This window comes from Diplotaxodon limnothrissa, linkage group LG4, assembly GCF_057381915.1.
Source record: "Diplotaxodon limnothrissa isolate DT_005_m linkage group LG4, D_limnothrissa_male_GT1.1, whole genome shotgun sequence".
Classification (NCBI taxonomy): domain Eukaryota; kingdom Metazoa; phylum Chordata; class Actinopteri; order Cichliformes; family Cichlidae; genus Diplotaxodon; species Diplotaxodon limnothrissa.
The window spans coordinates 8,741,992-8,767,439 of NC_140599.1; the positions used below are offsets into that span (position 1 = coordinate 8,741,992).

Here is a 25,448-nt window from a genome sequence, read left to right on the forward strand (position 1 = left end):
GGGTGATTAAGACAAGGAAAGTGATGGAAGTTGAAAAAGAAAGAGGTTGTGCAAGAGGTGAAAGGGGGAGAGACTGAGATAGCATGCAGGGCCCTGGGGTGATATCTGTGTCTGCTCGTCCATTAGGGACCAGCTCACTAAGGTTACGTGAGCGCGTTAGAGATTCATACTAGCTTTGACTGTCCTCTCTCACTCGCTCTTTATTTCTTTTTCATCTCCCTGTCATGCACTTATTCTGGTCGTACATAGGGCATGTTAAGTAAGGAAAAAACAGTTTCTTCAGATTGAAATTTTGGTTTTTCTTTATTCACGTGTGTATAAGTGTACTTGAATGGCTGAATTTGTGGGGACCTGCATTTTAGACCTTGGAAGTGGGGACATTTTTGGAAAGTGAGGACATTTTGGCCCGTGCTTACTTTCTGACACATCTTAAATAATAATAAACAAAGTTTATGTGCATGTGTTGTTCTCATGTCATGGGGACGTGAGAATATGTGTTGGTTGCATTAGGGGACCTGACTTCTTTGTGTGACGATAAAGGCCCTGTAATGTAAAGCGGTGTGGTGTGATAGTCGATTTATATTCTTTTTATGTAGTACACTTATGTATACTTACTTGTGCAGTGCATGAATTGTAACAATGTATTGTTCTCTCTACTCAGTGATGGTAATAGTGCCCGTAACATTTGACTGCTAGACACAGCGTTTTGGGAACATAGGTTAAGTGGGTGATTTTTAGGATGTCAGGAGTCAGGATGCTTTCTCTACAGCTAAACCCCTTCCCCACATGGGAAATGTCCAACCATAATATAACTGCCATATGCAGACATAGCAGATCTCTCAAGGTTTCTGTAAAATTTCTTTTCCTGCCCCCAAAGATGAAGAATCTACGGTTTGAAGTATTCTCATATAAAAGGTCTCCATTACTTTTATTACTGTCCTGACATATGTAGTGTAGCAAGACCCAGTGTTACAGGCATCAGGCGCTAGAGGTCAGAGAGAAGTGAGTGGAGACGATGTGCAGTAATTGGTGAGTGTTGTGCATGTTTACCTCGGGTGCTGTGGCTCAGGTGCTCTCACAAACAGAAAGACATAATCACACCCGGTGCATGTGCGTCCACATTACACAGCTTTGAGACACACACATATTGTGTCCTCTCCACACACCACCATGCTGCCAGCTATACCCCCATCTTTTCCTCATAAACACGTCTCCTCTGTAACTAAATAAACCATTACGCGTCACTTAACCAATTATGTGCAAACCAAAGGAGGTCCGTGGGAGGCTGAGGCACCTGGGTCTGACTGTAGCGTGCGTCCTACTAAGTGATGCAGTTTACCCCCAAGAGGAACCTAAAGTTCAATACCTACAAGCTCATACAAGTATATCTCCTATTAAGCCCTGCTTTCAGTGAAGGGCACTCTTTCCTTTAGTGTTAGAGTAATGGGACTCTTACAGCCTTTGATCCTCTTCCTCCTCCACTGTCTCCCTCTCAGGGCTCCTCTTACAGAAATCTTGCTTGATAGATCCTGCTCCTGTCTGCTGCTCTGTACTACTGCAGACTGACAAGAAAAGATTTGAACCTGTTAGAGTAAACAAAACAAAAAATATATATATAAGAGTGTTTCATCCTTGCTGATGGGCTTTGAATTCCTCTCAGGGAACTTTGGGACCCCGGAGAGCCGAGGAAAACCGGAAATGGAAAAAAAAAGGAAAAATAAGAATGATGGTGTCTGTTTGACTTTTCTCTTGGCCATGGTGCATTCAATGAGGCAGTGCTTTTGACATTTAGCACAATGCTTGGTGTAGCTGAGTGGAGATTTGATGGAGCCGCGTGAGGATAGTGTTTTGCCCCAGGCTGTCTCCATGACCATTTTACTGTCTGTCCTTGCCTTTTTACTGCTGGTCATGTGGCCAAATTGACAATACTGCCAGACCTACCTACTTACAGTTTAGATGGAGGAAAACGATCAATACACTCTGTCCATATCCTGCACAAAACCCACTCTATCTACTGTATTTAATAAAGCCTGATGTCATACCCTAATCTTACTGCAGAGATAATAGGATTAATTGCTTACTCAGCTAAATGAATCACGATTAATGGTAACTTAATACCAATTTCCTAGCTCCTTGTTGTGGGAATTTTCCTTCTTCTGTCTGATTTTCACGAGTCCCCTTGGACCCAATGGTGGTTTTCCAGTCATAATTTAGTAACTATATAAAGTCATAGAATGTCTTACAACTTTTCCATAGCAATTAACAAAAGAACATAAATTATAAGGACTGGATTTAACTGTATGTGTATCTGCTCTAACACAGGCAGGATCTCAGTCACTGTCTAAATAGGGGAGGATTCACAATCTCAGTTTCCTGTTTCGTAGCTTGGTTAGTGAAGTTTGAAGCCTTGAGTTAAGTGTTTTGACTGTTTCCATTATTCATTTTCTTTAAACAGACATTACATGCAAGGGTGGCTGTAAATGCACGCTCACATAGTAGCAGTAAGTCAGACACAAGGGAGCTCCAGTTTAAAGCATGCCCTCCTCTACAGTGTTTGATTTTTCTGTCTAAGACTTTATTATTTACTCAGGCCATAAACATATGAGGGACATGTTGGATTGAAATAGTAGATATAGTTTGATTTTAAGGTTTTTTATGCTGCTTTAAATGTAGAAAAATGCCTTTCTATAAAGACGGACCAGTCAGGATTGACATAAGTGATATGAGAACAATCGCTTTGAGTCACCATAACAAGCTGCTTGTTTTATAGGCTGACATGCATCAGCAGAAGGCTAGTTTTATGGGGAAAATAGATTACCCTGTCACAAAACTATGTTTATCTGGTTAAAATTCGTTCAGAGCACTGGTATGAATTTTGTGCTTTTTGTGTCTACTTTTGGCTTCTCTTGTCTGGAAGCAGATGATATATTATACATGATATATGAAATATTAGCTGTTTAGTGATGAGAGAAGTGCACTGTAGCTGTAAAGCAGCATTAATAGGGAGTGAAGCGGCTCTCTGTAGATTAGCTTTGAAGACCAAAAACCTGCTGTTTCACCCTCCTTTGGCACAGATTCAGCCGAGTCATTTATCACGAATCATTTGTTAGCAGCAGCCAGACGAAGAAGCTTTAAGAGTTACTCAGTGAGATTTTGTATTTCGATAGAGAGATCACCTCCCAGATGTTGTAATCATTTTATATTTGCTTGTATGTGTAACCCGGCCATAAATTACATATTGTTATAATTACACAAATTTTATTTTCCAGTTTATACCTGATTTTTAGGACCTTCAAGCCTGTAGTTATGTTCTTTATCAGTTGGAGCCCCTCATCATTGTTCTTCTTCTTCTTTGGTGCAACCCTATAAATACAGTGTACCCTTTTGGTCTCTACCCTTTTCTACAATTCCCCTGTGGAAGAGGTTGGTGTCATTTCTTTCCAGACACTGTACAACACACATATAATGTATATTTAGCCACCATGATATTTCTGATTGTGTGTCTTTAGTTCAATTATTGTCATCATTGTGCCTGTTTTTGTTAGATGTTAGAAATGTGTAGGCGCCATTAATGCTAGCATGAATATATAATTCTGGCTAGCTTGGGAGTTGTGGTGGGTTGAGCTAATCCTCTCCCCCACTGTTTGTATTTGGTCAGAGGAGCTGGAGCGAGCAAATTATTTACTTGGAGGTCTTTCTTTCTTTTACCTTTCTTTGTCAGGTATGTCTGAGTTTTTTTTAATCTTATGTCAAATATCTTCCATGTAAGTTCGTACTTCATGTTTAATGTAAAAATAAATGCAGCCCTTTTCTACAATTCCCCTGTGGGAGAGGAGCTGGAGTGAGCTAGTTATTTACTTGGAGGTCTTTCTTTCTTTTACCTTTCTTTGTCAGACACAATGCAGAAACACACCGGTTACATATGGTTTGGTTGTATGTATGACATTTTTATTCATTTTTTACATTTACTTTATATTTTTGTGGTGAGGTTGTGGTTCTCTTCCCTGAGTTATCCCCCACCTCATAGTGCTGCGGAAAAAGTTACAGAGCTCTTTCTGTTTCATCATTTTCATTCCAACCATTGTAGGAAGGCCACTTTTATTACTAAGTCCCTATTGCTTAATTTCCTTTTACAGCTTACTTCTTTGTTTGCCCAGACTCTTATTTCACTCTCCCTCCCTTCACCATAAAGCAGTGAACTTCAGTGGCTTTTCCCCCCCTTTTCTTCTTCCTCTCTGTGGTCCCGACTTGGTCTTATCTTATATCTCTCTGCTGCAGGCTGCGTAGCAACAACCCATCATGTGACCATGACTCCCTCCTCTCCACCACATTCCCTCTAGAGTTATAAAGCTACAACATCAGTAACTTAGTAACAGAAATCTGAATCTTCATTTGTCTTAAGCCATTAAATGGTTCATAAAGAAAAATAAAATGTCATCATCCCATTTCCTCCTTTTCTCTGAATCATCCCTTCATTATTTACCTCCTAATGCTCTAAAGGTTAGCTCTCCCTAGCGCTTCATCAGCAATACATTCCTCTACCACTTAAATCCTGACTTTTCTGGACTGTCTTCTTCTTCACCAGCGCCTCAGATCTGCTTCTATTTAACATTTGTAGAATCTCTTGCGAATGGTGTGGTTTCATCAATATGAAGCAGCGGTGGATGGCGAGTGTTTGTTTGTTTGGTTTTGTCACACTCTATTCTGTATGATCTGCTCACAATGTTCCTCACGTGCTCTGTTCATGCTACGAATATATGTAGACTGTGTATGTGTGTGTGTAAAATGGTTTAAAAAAACTGGGTCATATCTACCATGTGTGTGGGTAATGAGCACCCCTGTGAGCCCTTTCAACCCTCCCTGCATCTAACTCTTGTTTTTCTTCTATTGAATTTGCAGTCAACTCGTTTCCCGAGGCGTTCCCTTTCCCTTATTTTACTTTAATGTCATGCTTGTTCCAGCTAGCCCCTCCATCTCTCTCTCTCTCGCTCTGTGCATCTCCTTTCTTGCTGCAGCATCCATTCCTTAACCACCCCCTCCCCTCCACCCTCTCTTGAGCCACTGGCTAGTGCAGCCCATATTTGCTAAGTGTATTGGAGTGCACCTCACCCTTTCCTCCCACCCCTCTTTGATCCTGATTGACCATCCAGGAATGGGAAAAAAAGCCTCTGTTTTCTGCATAAGCAATGCCACAAAACAGAATCGCTGGATGTGTATTAAATAAGGTTCTGCATGCTTAAAGCATTTATTTCATGAACTCTACCAGAAGAAGCTCAAGGCCAAGTGCTGTGTGTTTACACCCAGCCTCCATTGATTTCCTGCAGCACTGAGAATTCATTAACCATGTGCAGTCCTGCTGCCGAGTTTGTCTTTATATTAATCTTGTAGCAATCATCTTAATGAAAGCCTGAAACTATAATCATACACTGGGTTTGACTTAAAATACATGCATGCACTCGCTGAGATGGTCCCTTGCTGGGATCAGCTCAAGGTCACGGTGTGTGTCACAGCGAGAGCTTTAATGTGATTATCGAGATACAATCAGTCCAGGTTAGAAAGTGTGAAATGGCAAAATAGCGGTTATCAATTCAGTCTATTGGCATATGTGATCAATATCCGAGAAGCTACTTACACAGCTGATCGATCAGCATTCAGGTAATGAAAACAGATAGGTGAGATAAGATGGAGCTTGCTCAGAAATGTGAGCCTTTTACATTACTCTACAGAGACATATCGCAGAGTCACCATCAGACTTAACTAAACTGAATGAATATAAATATGTTTATTCAAGATGAGCAAATAATGTATTCTGCAAAGTCACTGTAGCAGTGGAAGGATGCCTGATGTCAGCAGATCCACTTAGGAATGTGGAGAGTGTCACCAGGAATGGACAAACATGCAGTCACAGCTCCTTATCGTTAATTCTGCGCAGGTTAGGCTTGGCTTTACATAAAAGTCCAACACTGAAAACTGTCACTTGACAGCTTGACAGTAGATGGAAATTTATGAGTTCAAATCAAGGCAGCTTTTTAGATTTATATCAGTCTGCTATCTGCTAGCAAAATGAGCCTGCCCTTCATCCAAATGACCTTAAACCCGACACTCCAATCACTCAGGTTTCCCAGCAGTACACACACCAAGTTTATTGTGGATGAAATGAATGGTCGTTCATTGGCCATATAACATAAGTGAGATTGGATTTTCTATAAAATTAGCCCAGACCTCCTCCCACTGCATGCACTGCCTCCATAAAGTTGTGTACCAAAATAAATACGATTGTAATTTGTATTCATAAACACATTAGCAAAGATAAAGCTTCTATTTTATTTAATCATTCAGTATGGTTGGGTGATAATATTCCTAGGGTTTGGAGGGCTTTCACATAGTGTGTTTTTTGGGTTGGTTGTGCAGATGTTAAAGCTTCCTCTTGCATAGACTCACAGAAAGTGCTGGAACCTTCCTGTTACCTATTGTATACCTATGGTTATCTATTACAGTAAGTAATAGGTTTGGACCAACCTATACAGCAAGGATAATAATAACTATAGTGCCACACTACAGTATCACTTTATTGTCAGTGACATTAATGCAACTGAAACGAATCATGGGTCTGATTTTTGTACAAATATAGTGGTTCAACTTTACATTTATTTTGGGGTGATTAGGGCTGAATTAAGGCCCTCTGGTTCTCCATCTTGAGTGTACTATTCATATAACCCAGCAAATCAGAAAAGATGGAAGTTGGATGGATGCATGGATGGAAATCGATCACTAAGTGTTGTGACCAGAAAAGATACTGTCACAGTCATGTGTGACCTCATTCTGACATCACCAGTTATCAGATATGACATCATTTATGTTTATAAATAAACTGCAATGAATGATTTCATCAATAATGAAAACTGGAAAAATTCTAAAGTCATTCTGAGTCTGTGACCCTGCTAATGCTGCTTTATTAAGGTGCTGTTTTTGCTTTATATATTTATATCACACTTATATCTGCATATATATGTGTGTGTGTGTGTGAGAGAGAGAGAGAGAGAGGGGGAGAAGAGGCGACACCTCTCCTCCTCACATGTGACCCCATGTGACAGCGGGCTGAAAGGGAAGAGAGGGGAGACCAGCTCTCCTCTTTATCTGGCAGCAGCAGAGATGAGATGGTGCTGCTTGCGTTTTGTTCCCAGTTGTATTTATTTGCATTTATTCATGCCCCATGCTCATGCCACCTTGAAAAGCACATTGCTTTTTTTTTTGTTTGTTTGGTTTGTGTTTGTCAAAATTAAATTACTCTGCTCCGGTGTGATTGTGACAAAGTAAGTGGATCTAGTGAAAGCAAACAACTTGCTCTGTTTACTGCCTAATGGCAGAGTTAGAGATAATGATATCATGTGTGACATGAGGAACCCACAGGCAGGTTTGAAATGAGTCAGTGTGGTAGTGACTGCTATTAAGAGACCCGTAGTAAACTGAGGTCATAAAAGTGGACATTTTTGCAGTATTTCTCTCTCCAGTTTTTAAAAATTTTTTTTTTAGAAATATCACCTAAATCCTCTCTTCTTATCCTGCTTGTTGCCTCTCTCTCTCTCTCTCTCTCTCTCTCTTCCAACTTTGGCAATCCCTCCCTCTCTCTCTCTCCTCCTTTCTTATCTTAGCTGAGGGGAGGCAGACAGGGATGGATGGCTGAGGAAATTGAATTCTCTGTATCGCCGTCGCGCCCCTGCAGTGAGCTGCTTCACGTGTCCGCCTCTCTTCCATCCACACTTACAGCTGTGCATGCATATATTTATGCACAGACACAGTGCTTAGTCACAACTCTGTTGTGGTAATGTGGATGTGAGTACATTTACATCTTCTTTTTCTCAACAGCTGTCGTACAAGCAACAGAAAAAGTCTGATCCTGACGACCACGTCCCCCACGCTCCCTCGGCCTCACTCCCCTCTGCCCCTCCCTGGACACCTCGGTATGTACAACAAAAGCCCTAACGCCTCCCCTGTGAGCTTGATTTTAATCAAAAATATAGGTGAAGATATTCCGACCTCTCAAAAAAGGGTTATTCTACTGGTTCATCATGTGTTTACAGTTTCTTAGTTTTATTCTTTTTCACTTCACTGCAGAGAGTTAGAAGATCGATCCCTCTCTCATGTCTGTATGGTTAAAATTAAGTTAGAGCTAGTAACAGGATAGCTTAGCTTAATATAAAGTCCACTTAAGGCCAGCGCCAAAAGCAAGTCAGTTGTCAAAGTCTTCTGTGTTAACATGTCCAGCTTTACAGAAGAAATAAGAATGAATAATTCCTGCTACTGTTTGTGGTTTAAAACGAAGAAATAATTATTGTTTTTGTGTCTGCATGCTACTCCCATTTAATTTATGCATCTTGCTAACTAAGCTTGCTAGCATTAGCTCATAATTTTATCACTCATCCGTGTCATCTAAATTTACTTTAAAAAAACAAACAGACAGATATGAAGGCCAAAACTGGTAATGTTCAGACATCAAAACTCGATTTTATAAATTAATGTTGATGTCACTGAGCTTATGTCTACTTTTTATATACAGTCAATAGGTGAAATGATTAGCCTTTGAAGTTGTCATGGTAATTTTACATGGAGGGTGAAATCAAGCCCATTTTACGGTGGCCCTGAGAGGCCAAACGGACTGCAACTTAAGAAAACACCAACAATAAGAAAAACGCTTCAAAAGCACATAAAACACAACGGAAATAGGAAAAAACTGATTTCCAAAGGCACTAGGGAAGTGTTTCTGGGGAGACAATAACCCGACAGACCAGTTGCAGGAACCCAAAACAAGCTAGATGTGTTTTATCATGATTCATATAATACTGATGACGGATTTTTTAGGCTAATAGTTAGGCTAACACATCCTGTGTTTTCTTTTTTCCTATTTCTGTTGTGTTTTGTGTGCTTTTGCAGCGTTTTTCTTATTGCTGGTGTTTTCTTAAGTTGCAGTCCGTTTGGCCTCTCAGGGCCAACGTACCATTTTGATCTTCAGTGTCTCAGATCAATTAACTTCCACTTGGTGGAATCAGAATCAGAATACTTTATTGATCCCTGGGGGAAATTATTTTTTGTTACAGTGCTCCATTTTAAACCAACATTAAGACAAGACAGACAATACACTAACTAAGAATAGTACAATATATACATATATATACATACATACATACATAAGTCACTCATAAATAAATAGTTGGAAAAGAAACATGTGTAGTTGTAGCAGCAAACAGTGTGTTAAGTGGATGCGTTGTACAGGGAGATGGCCACAGGCAGGAATGATTTCCTGTGTCGTTCAGTGGTGCTTTTCGGTAATCTCAGTCTCTCACTGAACGTGCTCCTGTGACTGACCAGCATGTCATGGAGTGGGTGGGAGGTGTTATCCAACATTGTCTTTATCTTGGACAGCATCCGCCTCTCCGACACCACCTTGAGGGAGTCCAGCTCCATCCCCATCCATTCCAACAATGATCTCAAAGTTTACTGAGCTGAATGTGAAAACACAGCTCCCATATGAGGTTGATTATGTTTTTGTCTGAAATATTTTTGAAATTTGGATATATATGTAACTCGCATTTGTTCCCTGTCGAGTTTCACTAAAGATCAAAGATAGGCCCTTAGGTTTAAGAAAAAAATCTTAGTTTACATTAAGTTTTAAATCGGTTTACTCCTAAAAGCGTTGCCTACTTATTATGAGTAGTTATGCTGTGATATTGAACTAAAGGAGCAGTGGGAGACAGCTCTGCGTCTGCACCTCACAGCACGTCACTGGATTTCCTGTTGGGACTTGGCCACAGGATAAAAGGCACAGTGGCATGACATACTACCACTTTGACCTTCTCCTACACTCGTGCCGTTCTTTTGTGTCTCATTCTCAATGCATGTCTTGTTGTCCCACCAGGAAGCAGCCCACTGGACAGCCCACGAAACTTCTCTCCCAGCAACCCAGCCCACTTCTCATTCGCCTCCTCCAGAAGGTGACTGCTTCCCGGCACTGCAGACTACACACTGACTGTGATTGCACCTGTTTACTCTCGGCCATATTTGCACAAGAGGTGTGAGAGGGATAGAAAGTGAGATAGAGACAGATAAGAAGAGTCGGTGTGAGGCAAAGGTCACAGAGGGGAGAGACAGCGAGCAGGTGTGAGCTCCAGTGGAACAAGAGGTGCAGATGTGTTGTTGAGAGAGATCTCACACATTCTGGAGAGCCTCTCGCTGCACTCGCAGGTTCTCACAGCGTAACAGGGTGACTCATGTATGACAGGGCCAGGCCATTACATTCACAGCTCCTCTCTGTTTAGTCACGCTTGTTGCCTGTGTCACACATCTACATCTGTTCATGTTAATAGATTTTAGATTTAGGCCTTCACGTGGTTGCTTTTGTCTTTAGGCTAAAGACAGCGTGTAACAATATTATAAACACTAGTTCACTTCAAACACAACAGTTTAGAGAAGAAGGCCCTTTTTTTCTCGGGAGGCGCAGGTCCAGAAAATAAGTTGTTTGGCCTTGAGCCATGAAACAACGGCTGCATCCATGTAGTCACATTCAGAAATCTTATGGCAGGTTATAAGAGGATTAGAAGCAGATTCATGGCATCACGTTTCATTTTAATGCTCAAATGTCTGCATGCTTTTAGTCACGAATCACATCGTCCTACAGAAAAATACTTTAAGTGGATCATGTTCACTACAGTCTGTAATTTGATACTGCTTTTTGTGGTAATTTGTTTTTGCCATAAGCTTCAAAAATAGTTGTTAATTTTGAAAATATGTCTTCAACTGTAGCTCTCTAATCTGCATTGTGTGAAAAGCGTTAGATGTATTCTATGGTTGTAAGTATTATCTGGTAATATGTATAAATATTTAATATCAAAATGCTAACTATGTATTGTAGTGCACTGAGTGAACTATTAAACCTGTGAGCTGTGAGTTGTCCCAGAGTGGGAAGTGACAATAGTAATAATACTACATTTTATTTATAGGCCCCTTTCGAGTCCCTCAATGTCGCCTCATATTGGTGCAGTAATTTAAACTTGCATACACAAGAAACAAACAAAAACACAGATTAAAACTGATCAGGATAACAATGGGCTACAATGCTGTTTAATTATGTTATAATGAAGGGTGTGAAGTCTGAATGTGAAGATGGGTTTTGAAATGTGATTTAAAAATAGAAGGAGAGTTTATGGTCCTGAGATCAGGTATTTCAAAGTCTTGGAGTAGAGCAGCTACAGGCTGTCAGGCCCCATGGTGGACAGTCCAGGTTATTATAGCTAACTAAAACTTCACTAAAAACTAACACTAGTTATGGGGGAAAATGTAGTTAGCTGAAATTAAAATAAAAATGTGACTTTTGAAAAAATATAAACTAGCTAACTATTTTATGAACTTGGAGAACTATCCATCCATCCAGGGTCGCGGGGGGAGCTGGAGCCTATCCCAGCAGTGATAGGGCGAGAGGCGGGGTACACCCTGGACTGGTTCACCAGACAACCATTTGCACTCAAATTCACTATGGGCAATGGGCAATTTAGATTGATCAATTAATCTGTCCCCACTAACTGCATGTATTTGGACTGTGGGAGGAAGCCGAAGACTTGGAGAACTAACTAAACTAAAATAATAACTAAAATATTAAAAAGTATCCTTAGTTTTAGTATTTGTTAATTTGCTAAAAATATGTAAATACAGCTTGCCTGATGAGGCTTTGATGGATGTATTTATTCCAACTTTGGACGTCTGCACTAACGTTCCTAGATCTTGGACATTTTCAAAAAACCTAAACCGAAGCGAGCTAACCCACTCTGGACGCTAACTCAAACTTAACTGAATACAGAACAAAAAGAAATGAAATAAAAGTAGAAAATATGAAACTATAATAACTCGGGGATCGATGCAGACAGGGGGTGTAGCTGGGATTTAGGTGCAGCATTTACAAGATGCACTTTTTATGGCTGCATTTATGCTACAGGCAGACACGAGTTAAGTGCTTGAGCTTGCTCTCAGGGTTTGCTTCGTTTCCACAACTTTAAACAGCAGGTGCTCATACCATAGACAATCAGCCACTTTTATCTTTTCATAAAGGGGAGCTGTCACGCTCATTTCCAGTTGCATATTTTCCTTCTTACACCCTACTTGAATAGCTTTTTATTATTCATAGGTCAAAACAATCCTTATTTACCTTACACTAAATACAACGCCTCACGTCATCCACTGTATTAAAAACAACGAGGCTCCATCCACACTCTCGTGTTCAAACAGCAGAGATGTATGTAGGCGGCCAATTAGGCTGTTATTTACTTCCGTCTCTCTCTCATGTTGGAAGTCGAGGCTCCTATAAAGCCTCTGTCCTTATTTATCAGATCTGTCTGCCTGCCTCTCACTGTGAATCTGAGTTACAGAGTCACAATGCAACTCACTAGAACATGATTTTCTTCAGCTGAATTAAAACTTCTCTTTGTAGTTAATGAAATTAGGTTAGCTGGGCTTTCAGGTTCATTATCTTGATTTTTGTCAAATCAATAATAAACAACAGAGAAGCTTATGTGATATTGATTTTATAGCACTACAGTGCAGTGGGTATTAAATGAAGTGCAATTTGTGTTTGCCATTCTGCAGGGCCGATGGACGACGATGGTCTTTAGCGTCGTTGCCCTCTTCTGGATATGGTACCAACACTCCCAGCTCCACGGTAAAATATACATCACCACTTTTTCACTGTATTGATCATAAACGTGTGTGTAGGGGAGCAGCTATGCTAGAGCGTATTTTTGCAGTTATGCGTATGCGAACAACTCAATTTAAGCAATCCTTTCAGTTGCCAGTCAAAAAATACACTAGTTAAAACCAACATAGTCGAAGTTAAAGCGTAGACGAGGAGCAATATTTGCAGGACGTTGCCTCTCAGCACGAGTCACGATAATTTAGAATGTAAAACAGTCAAAAGTATTGGATATCCATAAGAAGTCATATAGCTTCACTATAAAACTAAGGTCACGAAACTCCAAGTAAAACATCGCTGAAGCAATTTGCACTCCTAGTCTACTGTATGAAAAACTCTGTAAATATGCCCCATTATATAGCGTTAAATAAAATTCATTTGATAACTTATTTCTAAGTATTTGGAACATGAAGAGTACCAACATTATCTTTGAAGGCTCCTTTTACATCACAATTTGGTTGTAACCCCAAAAGCATTAGCTTAAATGTAAATTGTTGGCTGCTGGGTTACTGTGTAGCTAATAAACTTTTGATATAACTTATAAGTAGCTAATAATTAATGGGTTGATTAGCACTGATTAGTCTGTTTATACCAAATCTGTTTGTTTTCCCTCTATGAAATTAGTTCTGGTGTGAAATGATACATGGACGTCTTTTTCTGGCAATTCAGACTTCAAGTACCAACAATGCTGTCCTGTCCTTGAAAAGCTTATGGGCACTGTGACAGGTCCTTATTTTAGGCAAAGCAAGACATTGGTATATGTTCCTGCTTTGGATTTTACATTTTGATACATTTTATTCAAGTCAAATAGAAAGCAATACAGTCTTTGATATAATTAGTCTACTGAGGTTTCTCACGTCATGTGCATATTGAGTTGTTCACCGTACTGGAGGTGATTCAGCAATCGATTGCTTGTGAAAAATGTGTCCTTCTCAGTTAGTTGGAAGTGTTTCCTATCTTCAATTTAAAAGTTGCGCTTTTAATTTGAAGGGTTTGAGTTGCAATTTTTATGAAAAGTAGCTGGCCGGCGTCACTTCCATTTAAACTATGTAAATATGCCAAACACCAAAGCAATCACAAGGATTCGGTTTTGCCAACCTTTGCCAAGTCTAGGGAACGTGCGCTTCTCTCTCATGACCGGTGATTGCCAGATGAGATGGACCGGTCTCCAGGCCTATTTACTACTACACTGTCACCGTGATTGTCACACGTCAAAAAGACAAGTTATCGTCACACAGTTAGTGGTCACGTGTCTGAAAAAAATCAAGTAATAAGTCTTGTTAGGATAGCGCAACACCATCTGGACAGACAGCTAGCAGAACAGCAGTGCAGGGAATTATAGAACCAATACTAGTTATTATAGGGGATACTTTTAGATGCACTCTTTATGATGACATTTACTGATGATTATTTTGGAAAGATCCTTATGGTTCCTTATTATAGCAATGCAAAATTTGTATTCCTTCTAAATTACTTGAGGGGTGGGCTTATTGATCAGACCTGTCCCCACAGCTATATGATGATTAACCATAATTATAATGATTATCGACCCTTTCAGCATACCAGAACTTTCCCCATGTAGCATGTTAGATATATCTATGAAAGCCAGTTTGTATTAGCTGAATATACATTTTCACTTTAAGATAACAATTAAAATGTATCCATCTCCAGCTCGTCACTTCTACTTCTTCCCCTGCCTGTCCTTCAGCATGACGTGTTGCATAACAGTGATATCAGGGGCCTGGTTGTTCTCTCCATCTGGCTGTGGATAGAGGCTTAGATGGATAAAGGGAAGAGAGCAAGAGGGGAAAGTGACGATCGCCAAGCCGGTTGGGACGAGAGCGATGAGACACGTGGTGTAGTGAAGAGACGTCTACACGAGATAGAGCACATGCGGTTCCATGCTAATTTAATCAGAGACCAAAATAAGCCAGATACTATGAATAGAAACACAACAATAGTACATTAAACAAAAGGCTGTGAATGTTATGAATCACACTGAGCTGGCCCCTCAGTCTCTGCTCTATTTAAAGTAATTCTCTCACATCATACCACAAATTCATAAATACTGAATGGAGTCATTTTCTTGCCGACAGCGTTACCAGATTATAGCTTTGTGGAAAGATCACGCTGATCATGATGCTCTATTTCATCTTGTTTGCAAGAATTTAAAATTTTGGGCCCCAAAGGTGTATTCCTAACCATTTTCCAAGAATTCCCCGTATACTTGGAAAAACCAGTGAACAAGGAGAGAAGAAGACCCAGTTTGTGCTCATCAGACTGTAGCCAAAAAGACACACACTTGAACAGAAATATAAGTAACAGCTGGATCAGTTCAGCAGATGCTCTCTGGGAAAATAATATGCAACTCTACCAAGATAGAGGAAAAAATCTTGACATCCACACATAAAATAAACAAAGGGAGGAATCTGCATCCTTACTTCACTCTTTTCACTTAGAAATGTAAGAGGAGGCGGTCTAGGTCTCATTGTCCCTGTTTGAGGCAAAGGAAATAGGAGACAAAGTTTTACTGACAGATGGATTTAAGGTCTGGCCCTGAGGCGTCATTATCTTTCAGTTCCTGGTTTGTCGTCACACTGTCTGGATCCATGAGGAATAACAGCTGTAGACTGTCAAACACTTTAATAATTTAGCTTTCAGATCGTTATCTTCTGCAGTTGCTGGACGTCATTTGGTGGAGTTTTGTCGTTAATTTTCTGGCACTTTCTCTGTTTGATCCTTCCAACGCCTACTTCCCTTTCTCATCTGCCATCCCACCCCCCTCCTCCATCATCTTAATTCTCTCCCCTTCACCGTCTGCTTCCTCTTCCTCCTCCACCCTCTTGGCTCCCTTCCTCTTCTCCCTCTTCCAGTCCTCCAGCTCTTCTCAGGAGCGACTGCACCAGCTGCCCTTCCAGCCCACCATGGATGAGCTCCACTTCTTATCCAAGCACTTTGGCAGCACAGAGAGCATCATGGATGACGATGGGGGCCGCTGCTCTCCCCACATGCGCCCTCGCTCCCGCAGCCTCAGGTTAGACACAGCAGCGGCGCTCATGAAATTAAACAGCAGTGTCTGCTGCCCAGCGCACTGTCCTCTTTTCAGAGGCACTACTTAAAAGCAGATTTGCCGGGTCACCAGTGGTTGATCTTACTGCTTTTATGTAACATCTTTGTTTTTATCGTTAAAGAGGCCTTTAACCAATAAAAAAATATTTTAGCTTATATAGGATCACAAGTCAGAATATTTTTAATTGGACATAAAATCCATGCAGAAAACATCAGTTTTAGGCTCATGACCTGTTATAATTTTTATGTAAAAAGTGATCTTTTGTTGGATAGTTTAAAAAAATTAAGCTTTTTGGATGAAGTATACAAATGATAATCCTACTGGAGTAGATTAATAATGCATAGGTTATATAATCACAATATACTCAAAGTAAATAAAGTAAGTAAAAGTACTTCTGTGTCAAATTACACTTTTCAGAATTTGATACATGACAGTAACGGATGATAATTATGATTTATTAACGTGTAGATCTCATTATTGTTGCAGCTGGGGATTTAAGTACTTTTAAATGGTTTTATAATAATCCAATAATCCTGATAATCCAAAACTTTAAGATAAATAGTACGGAGTTCAGAGTACAATACTTGCATCCAAAATACATAAAAAGAAAGCAGCATGACACGGAAGTACGAGTACATTAAACCTCAGTAAAGTCATCAAGTAAATACGTATATAAACCAGTACTGTCTTTTAGTATTGATTAGGTATTAGAGTATTGAAATGCCAACAGTTTATGGGCAAAACACCTCTATAAAAAAACAAAATGTCAGTAATGTCTTAGTTAACTTTTCATGTATAGTCAACACAAATAATTTTGAAAACTATGATTGAATTTTGTCTTTTGGTGTGAATAATTACTTTAGTTCCAATCACTCCCTTTTATTGAAAACTATCTACTGTTTTTTTCATTTTACAGTGCGTCTTGAAGCCTATTTTAAATGTATTTCAGATATGTCGATTATAGCATTGATCTCATTATATAACAGTTTTCAGCCCTTGCTTTGGAAAAGCTGAATTTTTTCCCCTGTGTCCCTCTGCAGCCCAGGACGCTCCTCCTCCTGCTACGATAACGAGATAGTCATGATGAACCACGTGTACAAAGAGCGTTTTCCAAAGGTTAGACACGCACACACACACACTAACACAACATACACACAGAGACTTGCAAAGAGCCTTCACGATAACATCATATTCTGTTTAAATGCACACAATAGTAAACTTTTGGAGCCTTTTCGGTGCTCAGTTACTAATTAAAAACAGTCAAAGCTCTGCAGTTTGTGATTAAACATTATCAGAGATCTGTGTATGCAAATGTTTTATATCCTGCATCCAAGAAACTGGGAAAGAACCGTAACCATGTGGGCTGCTAAACCATAGCAAACAAGATTATGAGAACGTGCCAAGCTCCATTCACCCCGTCAGTGTGAATATTACGTTTATTCAGTGCATGTAAAAATACTGCTCCAGTTATGAACACTGAAATAAAGCCGGTCGGTGAGGTCGGTATCAGAAGGAAAGAAGCTGAAAGCTTTGACAGTGATAAAAATCAAACCATAGGAAATTGAGCATTATAGTTTAGAGTTCATCTGCGGTAAAAGCTCTTTGGGCTTGTTCTCACACAAGTGAAATGAAAAAAAGAAAAAGACATTGTGCTGAAGTCTGACTAAATCAGCAGAGCCACGCTGTCTGAATCGCAAATGAAACGGCTTCCTGAACTTTCTCTCGCATAAATCCGGCCAAGCTAAGAAAATAAATCTTTTCCTAAACCTAATCTCCTCTGCTGTCTTCTTACGCCACCTTGTCCCCCACCAGGCCACGGCTCAGATGGAGGGGAGGCTGGCTGAGTTCATCCAGGCTTACTTGCCTGAAAGTGTTCTTCCGCTGGCCGATGGAGTCCTCAGCTTCATCCACCATCAGATAGCAGAGCTGGCCAGAGACTGCCTGGCCAAAGCTCGCGAAGGCCTCATCACCTCTGTGTACTTCTTCGAGCTACAGGAGAATCTGGAAAAGCTGCTTCATGATGTGAGTTTTTGGCAATCGCCATCTTGTTTTTTTGAAACTGGACGTCCCTGGGTTTGACCGAGAAACCGAGGAACGCTGCGCACTCATAAGTAGCAACTTGCCAGTCACATTGTAGCCACACACTAAATCATTTCCTACTAAATAGGACCATAATTTACAAAATGAACATCATGCTGGATTTAATAAGACTTGAAGTTAGAGATTAAGACCACAAATTCATCAAGAAAGTATTTACTAAGGCCCATTTTCTTTACTCAATGGGACTTCTTTTTGCAACCAGACAACTTAACTGCTCCTCTTCACTGGAAAAGGTTTAAGGCACAGTTTACCCCAGCTCCACTGAATTTTAGCATCTTTTATCTATTATATAAAGCATGTGTTGTATTCTTAGTACAGTGGCTTTGTCATAAATAGGAACAGATTCAAAGGTGACAGCCAGTAGCTTTTTTGGGATCGTGTGGATGACGGTACATTTAAAATGACTTTATAGAGGAAAAAAATACCAGTGCTGTTCTCTGAGAGTGGTCAGTAATGGTGAACATCATAGAGAAATCAAGGGGGGGACAGAGACTTAGAGATGTACTGTATGGTAAACTGAATCTAGACTGCTTAGAACTGAAGATGATGCTTGCATATATGCAGTATTGGGCAAGTTACTTTGAAAAAGTAATTAATTATAGTTACTAGTTACTTCATCAAAAAAGTAATTGAGTTAGTAACTGAGTTACAATATTCTAAAAGTAATTAATTACTTGAAAAGTAACTATTGCATTACTTAAAAAAACCTCTGGGGTCCAGGGTATAATTGCCCATTTTTAACTACTTTTGATTTTCCCTCCACATTTTACCTTTAAAAACTATTTACTTTGCCTTGTTTGGTATCATTCTTTTCAGCACAACCTCACGTGTCTGAATTTACAGTTATGTTTTCATTTTGACATACTGTATTAACACAACTGATCTAAAATCAGACAAAAAACATAAAATCAGTAGAAAAAGTATATTTTTACTGTAACAACCACAAACATGTTTAATGAATCACATTTCACAACTTTAAATGCAAATATAAATTGTCAATTTTAAAATCATATGCACAAGTTTTGCAAACAACAAGTTATTTGCAGCCATTTACCTTTTACCTTGATTTTTTAAATAACCATTTCAAACTATTTACAGAACAATCAGCTGTTCTGCATTCAATAAGATGCCACACAATTTATTTGTGCCACTCCAAAAAAATAATTCCTGTCCACTATAAAGGAGAAAATCACAGCCTGATACCTGCAGGTCTGACAGCAGCAGGTGTATCACTCCTTGTTACTTTGTCATCTTGAAGTGGTCATGTGATTGGCTTACCACGACTACTTTATTCTTCCTCGGTCAAACAGCAGCGCTCATGCGATTGTTTTGCCCCCTTAGCTCCAGGTGTTGTGCTAGACAGTGATCGTGATTACCGTCCGCGGGAGCGCGCGCAGCTGCTTAAAGCTGTAGCGTCCAGATTACTCACAGTTACTTCCATGCAACTGATATAAGATGCAGTAAGCTGAACACAGCTTCAACCGTCTGTTTGTTGAAAAATAGTAACTGTAACGGCGTTGTAACGATAGGAATAGTAATCAGTTGGATTACTCGATACTGAAAAAACGCCGTTATTCCCATCACTGCATATACGGGTATCACCCTATCAATTACAAGCAAACATGCAGCTTCCATGTGTTTTTTTCCTAGAGGAAACAGATTAGCAAGATTACTGATTAGCATCACACCCCAGTAAGATTTACGAATGTAAAGTGTAAAACATGTGAACTGTGTGGTCGGATCCATCATTCCTGTCGCAATCATCAAACACCTGGGTGAGCTTTTGTAAAGAGCAATATCAAAGAGTGACCAATGGGAACATTTTGGAGAAAGGCTGAGCGGTGGTGCCGTATCCACTTCTTCGAATATATCCATGAATTGTGTGGCTCACAACTGAGCTCCTTTAAGTTTCTCTTATTTGGCCTTCATCAACCTGATTCTTAGCCACAACAGGCAGCTGTTTCCAGCTAAAATGGTTGCCAAACCCAGTGTGATGTACCAAATAACATGCCACACCAAGTAACAGACTGAGTGCTGAACATAGTGGAGACTCCTCATAAAAGAGGCACTGTGATGTCACCCAAGTGTTTGAACAGTCTGTATTTTAAATCCTCAAGCAGAGCAGTTTCACTGTTGCCATATGGAAAGTATGCAGGTCATATATGACTGTAAATCAAGAGAATGCGCTCTGATATGGGACATAAGACATAAGGTACATCTGCACTAAAGCAAAGCCTGCTTTATTGTTCTTCTAGACATTAAAGAGGTCTCAAATTTAAAAAGAAACTACATGCTGTGCTTAATATGACTCGAAACTAGGGACCAAAACCACGAACTCTACAGGATGATGTTTACTGAGGTCATTAAATCAAATGAGCTGCAAGTTCCTTTCCTCGTATATTTCTATGCTAGTGGACTTCCTTTCTGCAGCCAGATTAGTCGCCCCCTGCTGTTCATTAGAAAGAATGCAAGCCTGAAAACAGCCATTTCTATGAAATTAAATAAAAATATAAAAATTAGACTTTTTTCATTTATATTTGTATTAAACAGTTTCTTTTTCCATAGAATGCCTTTTTTTCAACAAAAGTATTCAAATAGTGAGCAGGAGAGAAAGGTGAAGCAGATGAACTGCATAAAGATTAATTTGTAGATACGCTTTGTGAGTAAACATCAATAAAACAGATCATGAGCAGATCAGGTACAGGTGATGGGGATATGCGAAGCTTTGCAAGATTTGTGATTAAGTGATTCACCTCAGGTCTTTTTAATTACATTCAAACACACAAAGCCTTTGGCGAGAGCCAAATTGGAGGCTAATTGTGCATGTGATTTGCCAGAGAAGATAACAGGTATCTGCGAATTTCATAGAGCCCATCTTTACAGCTTGATTAGATTGCTGTGATTACCCTGGGTTGCCTGGATTAGGTTTGATTGGATCAGCTTTTTGATTATGTACCTTCGTGCCTCCGTCTGTCTTTTGACTGACAGATTTTCTCTGTCTTGTGTGCATGTTTTATTGTTGTCAGATGTCACTTTTTGCAAATGTTAAAAATGCTGATGCATATCTGTCTTTCTGCCTCTCTGTGTGTCTGTACGTCAGGCATTTGAGCGCTCGGAGAGCTCCGAGGTAATCTTTGTCACGGAGTTGGTGAAAAAGCTTCTGATCATCATCGCCAGACCTGCAAGGCTTTTGGAGTGTCTGGTAGGATCACACTCACACTTATCAGTATTTACCCACCCATCGACTGCTGCGATGATCACAATCCTCCTCCAGCCCCATGATTCATCACAGAACTTCTCACAGCTCCTGTGACTCGAGGCAAATTGCTTTATTTTTAAAAAGCAATCATCAGCGCAAAAACATATTTGTAGCCCCTTATGAGCATTTTAACAGTCTGATTTTATACACAGCAGGAATGTGAAATGAAAACAAGCAAACCAGTCTAAGACTTGGTCCAGTCTGTCTGGATGGCGGAGACATTTGCATTTAGATTAAATTTGCCTTCCCAGAGTACGGCTAATACCAGGCAGTAGCCCCCTGCTGCTCGGCTGCCTTCCAGCCTGCCTCAAACATACCGTGACCACGTTGTCGTTTAAAGTTGAAGGATGTCTGTGTGTGTGTGTGTGTGATATGGTTTTTGTCTATGGAGCCTGCTGTGACTTGGTGTTTCGTAACAGGATATCAGTTGTGCATCCCTGCATGAGTCATGCCAAGCTGACGTGGTTCTTGATTGTGAGAGACAGCTCAGACGGTGACGTGGAGAATTGATTCATTGGGCTTGTTCCAGTCTCTCCTGGCGAGCACGCCTAATTGAAAATTAAATTATTCTTTACGTCAAACTAGTTTATCTGAAATCATAACTGTAAAAATAAGCCGAATTTAAAATCCTTCTCTTCACATGCAAAGTCCCGAGTGATCATATTTTAGAGCGTGTGTGCTTTGTGGAATGGGAGGCAGATTCTTCCGCTGTAAGGCACCTCTCCTCAGGAACCAGCTCCCAGTTTAAGTTCAGGAGACAAACACATCCTCTCTGCTTTTAAGACTCATAACTTTTTGATAAGACTTGTAGTTAAAGCAAGATTAGGTGATATTAGTGGTTTTGCTACAGGCTTACGCTACAGAGCACTAAACTCCCTCTTTTTTACTCACAATGCATTTCTATGCCACTACAGCTTGTCATGAACTTTTTCTTTCTCTTTTTTCTCCCATAGTTTTGCCGCATTTCTTGTTTGTCAGCTCTTCTTTTTTGTCTTTTCTTTAAAGATTCTCAGCTGAGAATCATTAAAGCGATGATTAGAACTTCCAGTCAATGAATTAATTAAAACAGATTAATGTGAATTTCAAAATCGTATCTGGTTTTCATATGAACCTATTTTCAGTGACATCGGCTTCAATGCTATGAAATTAACTAGGCTTCGAATTTTTTTCTTTCACTCTTATTGGCCAGATTTTTCAAGTAACCTATATTTGACAACAGCTTAATAAAAGTGGAAATTCTGTTTTTAGTGTGCCACAAAAATATTTTTACCGGCCCCCATATGGCGCCCTCTATAATAAAAAATTCTGGAGGCGCCCCTGCTTTTCTTTTCCTTCACACCCCCTCCCCTACCCCCACCACCTACAAGTCACACCTAATGGCCACTACACAACCTAAAGCACTTTGAAACTACTGTTTGTTGTGAATTGGCATCATATTGATCTTCTCTGTTTATGCACAGCAGATTCTCAAATGTGACACGTGGTATTAACTTTTGCAAGGAAGACGAGCTGATGCTTCTTTTCCCTGCCCCGTTCTGACCACCACCATCAGTTCCTCAGTAGCAGCACAGACTACAAAAACAAATCCTGGGCTGATCCAGAGGCAGTCATTCATGAAATGACTTGGATATTTTATTAAATTCACAACCAAATGCCAGGATAACTCAAAGGAAAATTAAATCACCACAAATCACTCTAATTTAATGTAGCTGATTGAATAATTATTGGATGAGCTCCAAAACTTTATACCTGATGACATCAGCTACTCAGGTTTTATTGTTGTTCTCTGCAGGAGTTTAACCCCGAGGAGTTTTACCATCTGCTGGAGGCAGCTGAGGACCACGCCAAAGAGGGTCATCTGATGAAAACAGATATCCCTCGTTACATCATTGGCCAGCTGGGGCTTACTCGAGACCCGATTGAAGGTGGGTAGAGGAACTTTAAACAATTAACAGGTTTAAACAGGGCCTATTATGGACATTTATGAATTTATAGTTTTATCCTTAGTTTTATCACAATTCCAAATTATTCTTATTTATATCATGCTGGGCCTTGCTGTAGCCACTCATATCATATGATGCCTGATACAAGACATTTTAGCTTGTCTCCAGTGAGGCCTGTCCCACAGTTTGGGAACCACTGCATTAAGCCAGCTTTCTTGGTATTGGCTCTTTCTCATAAACAGAAGGTTTAAATAACAGATGTGTGGCACTTCTGGAGTCTCACATATACCAGTGTGTAATCTGAGCTTGCATAACTACTGGCATGTTTATTATAAGCTCAATAAGAGCCCTTTTATATGACATAAATAAAGGAAAGCAAAACAGTCTCCTTATTAGAAAATAAAATGACTACCAGATTTTTTTGATCAAACATGTGTTTGTCATCAGATATGGTTTACTTGGAAAGTTATGACAGCGAGGGACCAGTGACACCTGAAACAGATGACTCCACAGAGGTGAGATCCAAAATGTTCCCCAGTCTGGTCGTTTCTGCTGGCTGAACGTGGCTGAAAGGTTGTTGAAAATGTTTTCATCTGCTGATGACTTGGCAAACAGGCTTGTGTCCATTCAATTAGCTCATTTGCACTGAGGCTGTTGAACCCAGATCCACCCCTTCCTTGAATCACATGGCCTCCAAATTAGGATAAGCAGACAAAAAACTATAATAAAAAACAGGAAGGAGGACATAGGAAATGCCTGGAGCAGGTTCTGCTTATCTGTGCAGACAATATAAATGCAAAGACTAATTTAACAGGTGACAAAAATAATATAGAACGTGCTTTCTATCCTCCCACTGGATGATATTTAATCTTTGCATTGTGATCTTTGATCCACAGGGTAAGATGAGAGCAATGAAACCACCAGGAGAAGCAGACTTCCAGACCATCAAGCTGATAAGTAACGGAGCATATGGGTGAGCAGAGCTTTTCTCCCTCACATATGTGCTTTTTTTCCCTTTACAAGCATCTCTATAGCCAGTGAAAATAAAATGGTCAAACTGCATGCCTCTCTGGCTGTGTCTGCATGTGAACCAGCGCTGTTTACCTGGTGCGGCATCTGGAGACACGGCAGCGATTTGCCATGAAGAAGATTAACAAGCAGAACCTGATACTGAGGAACCAAATCCAGCAGGCCTTCGTAGAAAGAGACATTCTCACCTTTGCAGAGAATCCCTTTGTCGTCTCCATGTTCTGCTCCTTTGAAACACGTCGGCACCTCTGCATGGTCATGGAGTACGTAGAAGGTGAGGACAGGTCTACATGTGCAAAACAAAAAGTAACCCAATCAGTGACAGTCGTTTTACTCAGACAAGTTTACAGTCTGTCTAGCTAATATTTTAGCAACATTTTACATTATAGTATTTAAAACTAGAAAATGCATTTTCTGAAGAAACTGCTGTGTGAATGCTGCTAGCTGAATGTTTTGAGCTGAAATGAAATAATTGCTGAATGTTAAGTTAAAAATGTTGAATGAGATGAAAAATGCAGAATTTGTCACGTGAAAACAAAAGTGTAGAACGGTTGAAAACTGACGTTCACACAGAAGAAGAAGTTGAAAAGTAGCTGAACATGTTTAAAATATAAATTAGAAAAAGCTAAGTAATTACAAAAGAAAATTTAGAGTCAGAAAGCATCTGAAGTAATATTAAAAGTTCATATTCTTTTAATCACTGAATGACTGAAATGCGATCCCTCTATTTGGATCCACACAGTTTAAAAAGTTTACATCTCTGAGCTTTGGAAGACACGCTGTTGGAAAGAGAACAACAATGTGACCATTTTGAGGGTAAAATGATAGCTGTAGAGCAAACGCTGTTGACACAGCAGCAGTTAAAACAGAAGTTTTTAAGATTAATCTTGGCAGAGTGACAGACAGAGCTCATTTAAGGATGCAGGTGTGAGCCTGGCTGCTATAGTGACTCCAGCCAGTGGCACCAGAACAGAAAAGTGACTCTCAAACAAATGCTTCCAAAGACAAAACTACAAGTTGTATTGACAGAATTCCTTCACCGTGAGCGGCAGCAATGTCGAGTCTACACAATTCTCAGTTTTCATGCCTGTGGAGTTTATTATATGGACGTGGTGACAGTGTAAAGACAGCCTGTACTTCTGACTTTTAGACAAATTTTGGGAGCCAACTCTACTCTTCTATGGAAGAGTTTGATGTAGGAGGCTGTGCATTGGTGACATTTATGAAAGAACCATACCATCTATTACAATAATAATAACATTGAATGAAAGAGGGCAACAATGGCTACGTTTTGAGGGTAAAATGATGGCTGTA

The 25,448-nt window shown here is 39.9% G+C and overlaps 1 protein-coding gene across 1 annotated transcript in view; it reads left to right on the plus strand.

The window, feature by feature from the left end:
- Positions 1-1,015: 1,015 nt before the first annotated feature.
- Positions 1,016-25,448, plus strand: part of LOC146633218 (microtubule-associated serine/threonine-protein kinase 1-like) — a 34,478-nt gene continuing 10,045 nt past the window's right edge. Inside the window, exons 1-12 of the mRNA XM_085352917.1 lie at positions 1,016-1,029; positions 7,867-7,961; positions 9,914-9,989; positions 12,631-12,703; positions 15,607-15,767; positions 16,844-16,919; positions 17,616-17,825; positions 21,004-21,105; positions 22,955-23,087; positions 23,553-23,620; positions 24,002-24,078; positions 24,200-24,408. Coding sequence (XP_085209043.1) covers positions 1,016-1,029; positions 7,867-7,961; positions 9,914-9,989; positions 12,631-12,703; positions 15,607-15,767; positions 16,844-16,919; positions 17,616-17,825; positions 21,004-21,105; positions 22,955-23,087; positions 23,553-23,620; positions 24,002-24,078; positions 24,200-24,408 — 1,294 coding nt within the window. The remainder of the gene's footprint in view (positions 1,030-7,866; positions 7,962-9,913; positions 9,990-12,630; positions 12,704-15,606; positions 15,768-16,843; positions 16,920-17,615; positions 17,826-21,003; positions 21,106-22,954; positions 23,088-23,552; positions 23,621-24,001; positions 24,079-24,199; positions 24,409-25,448) is intronic.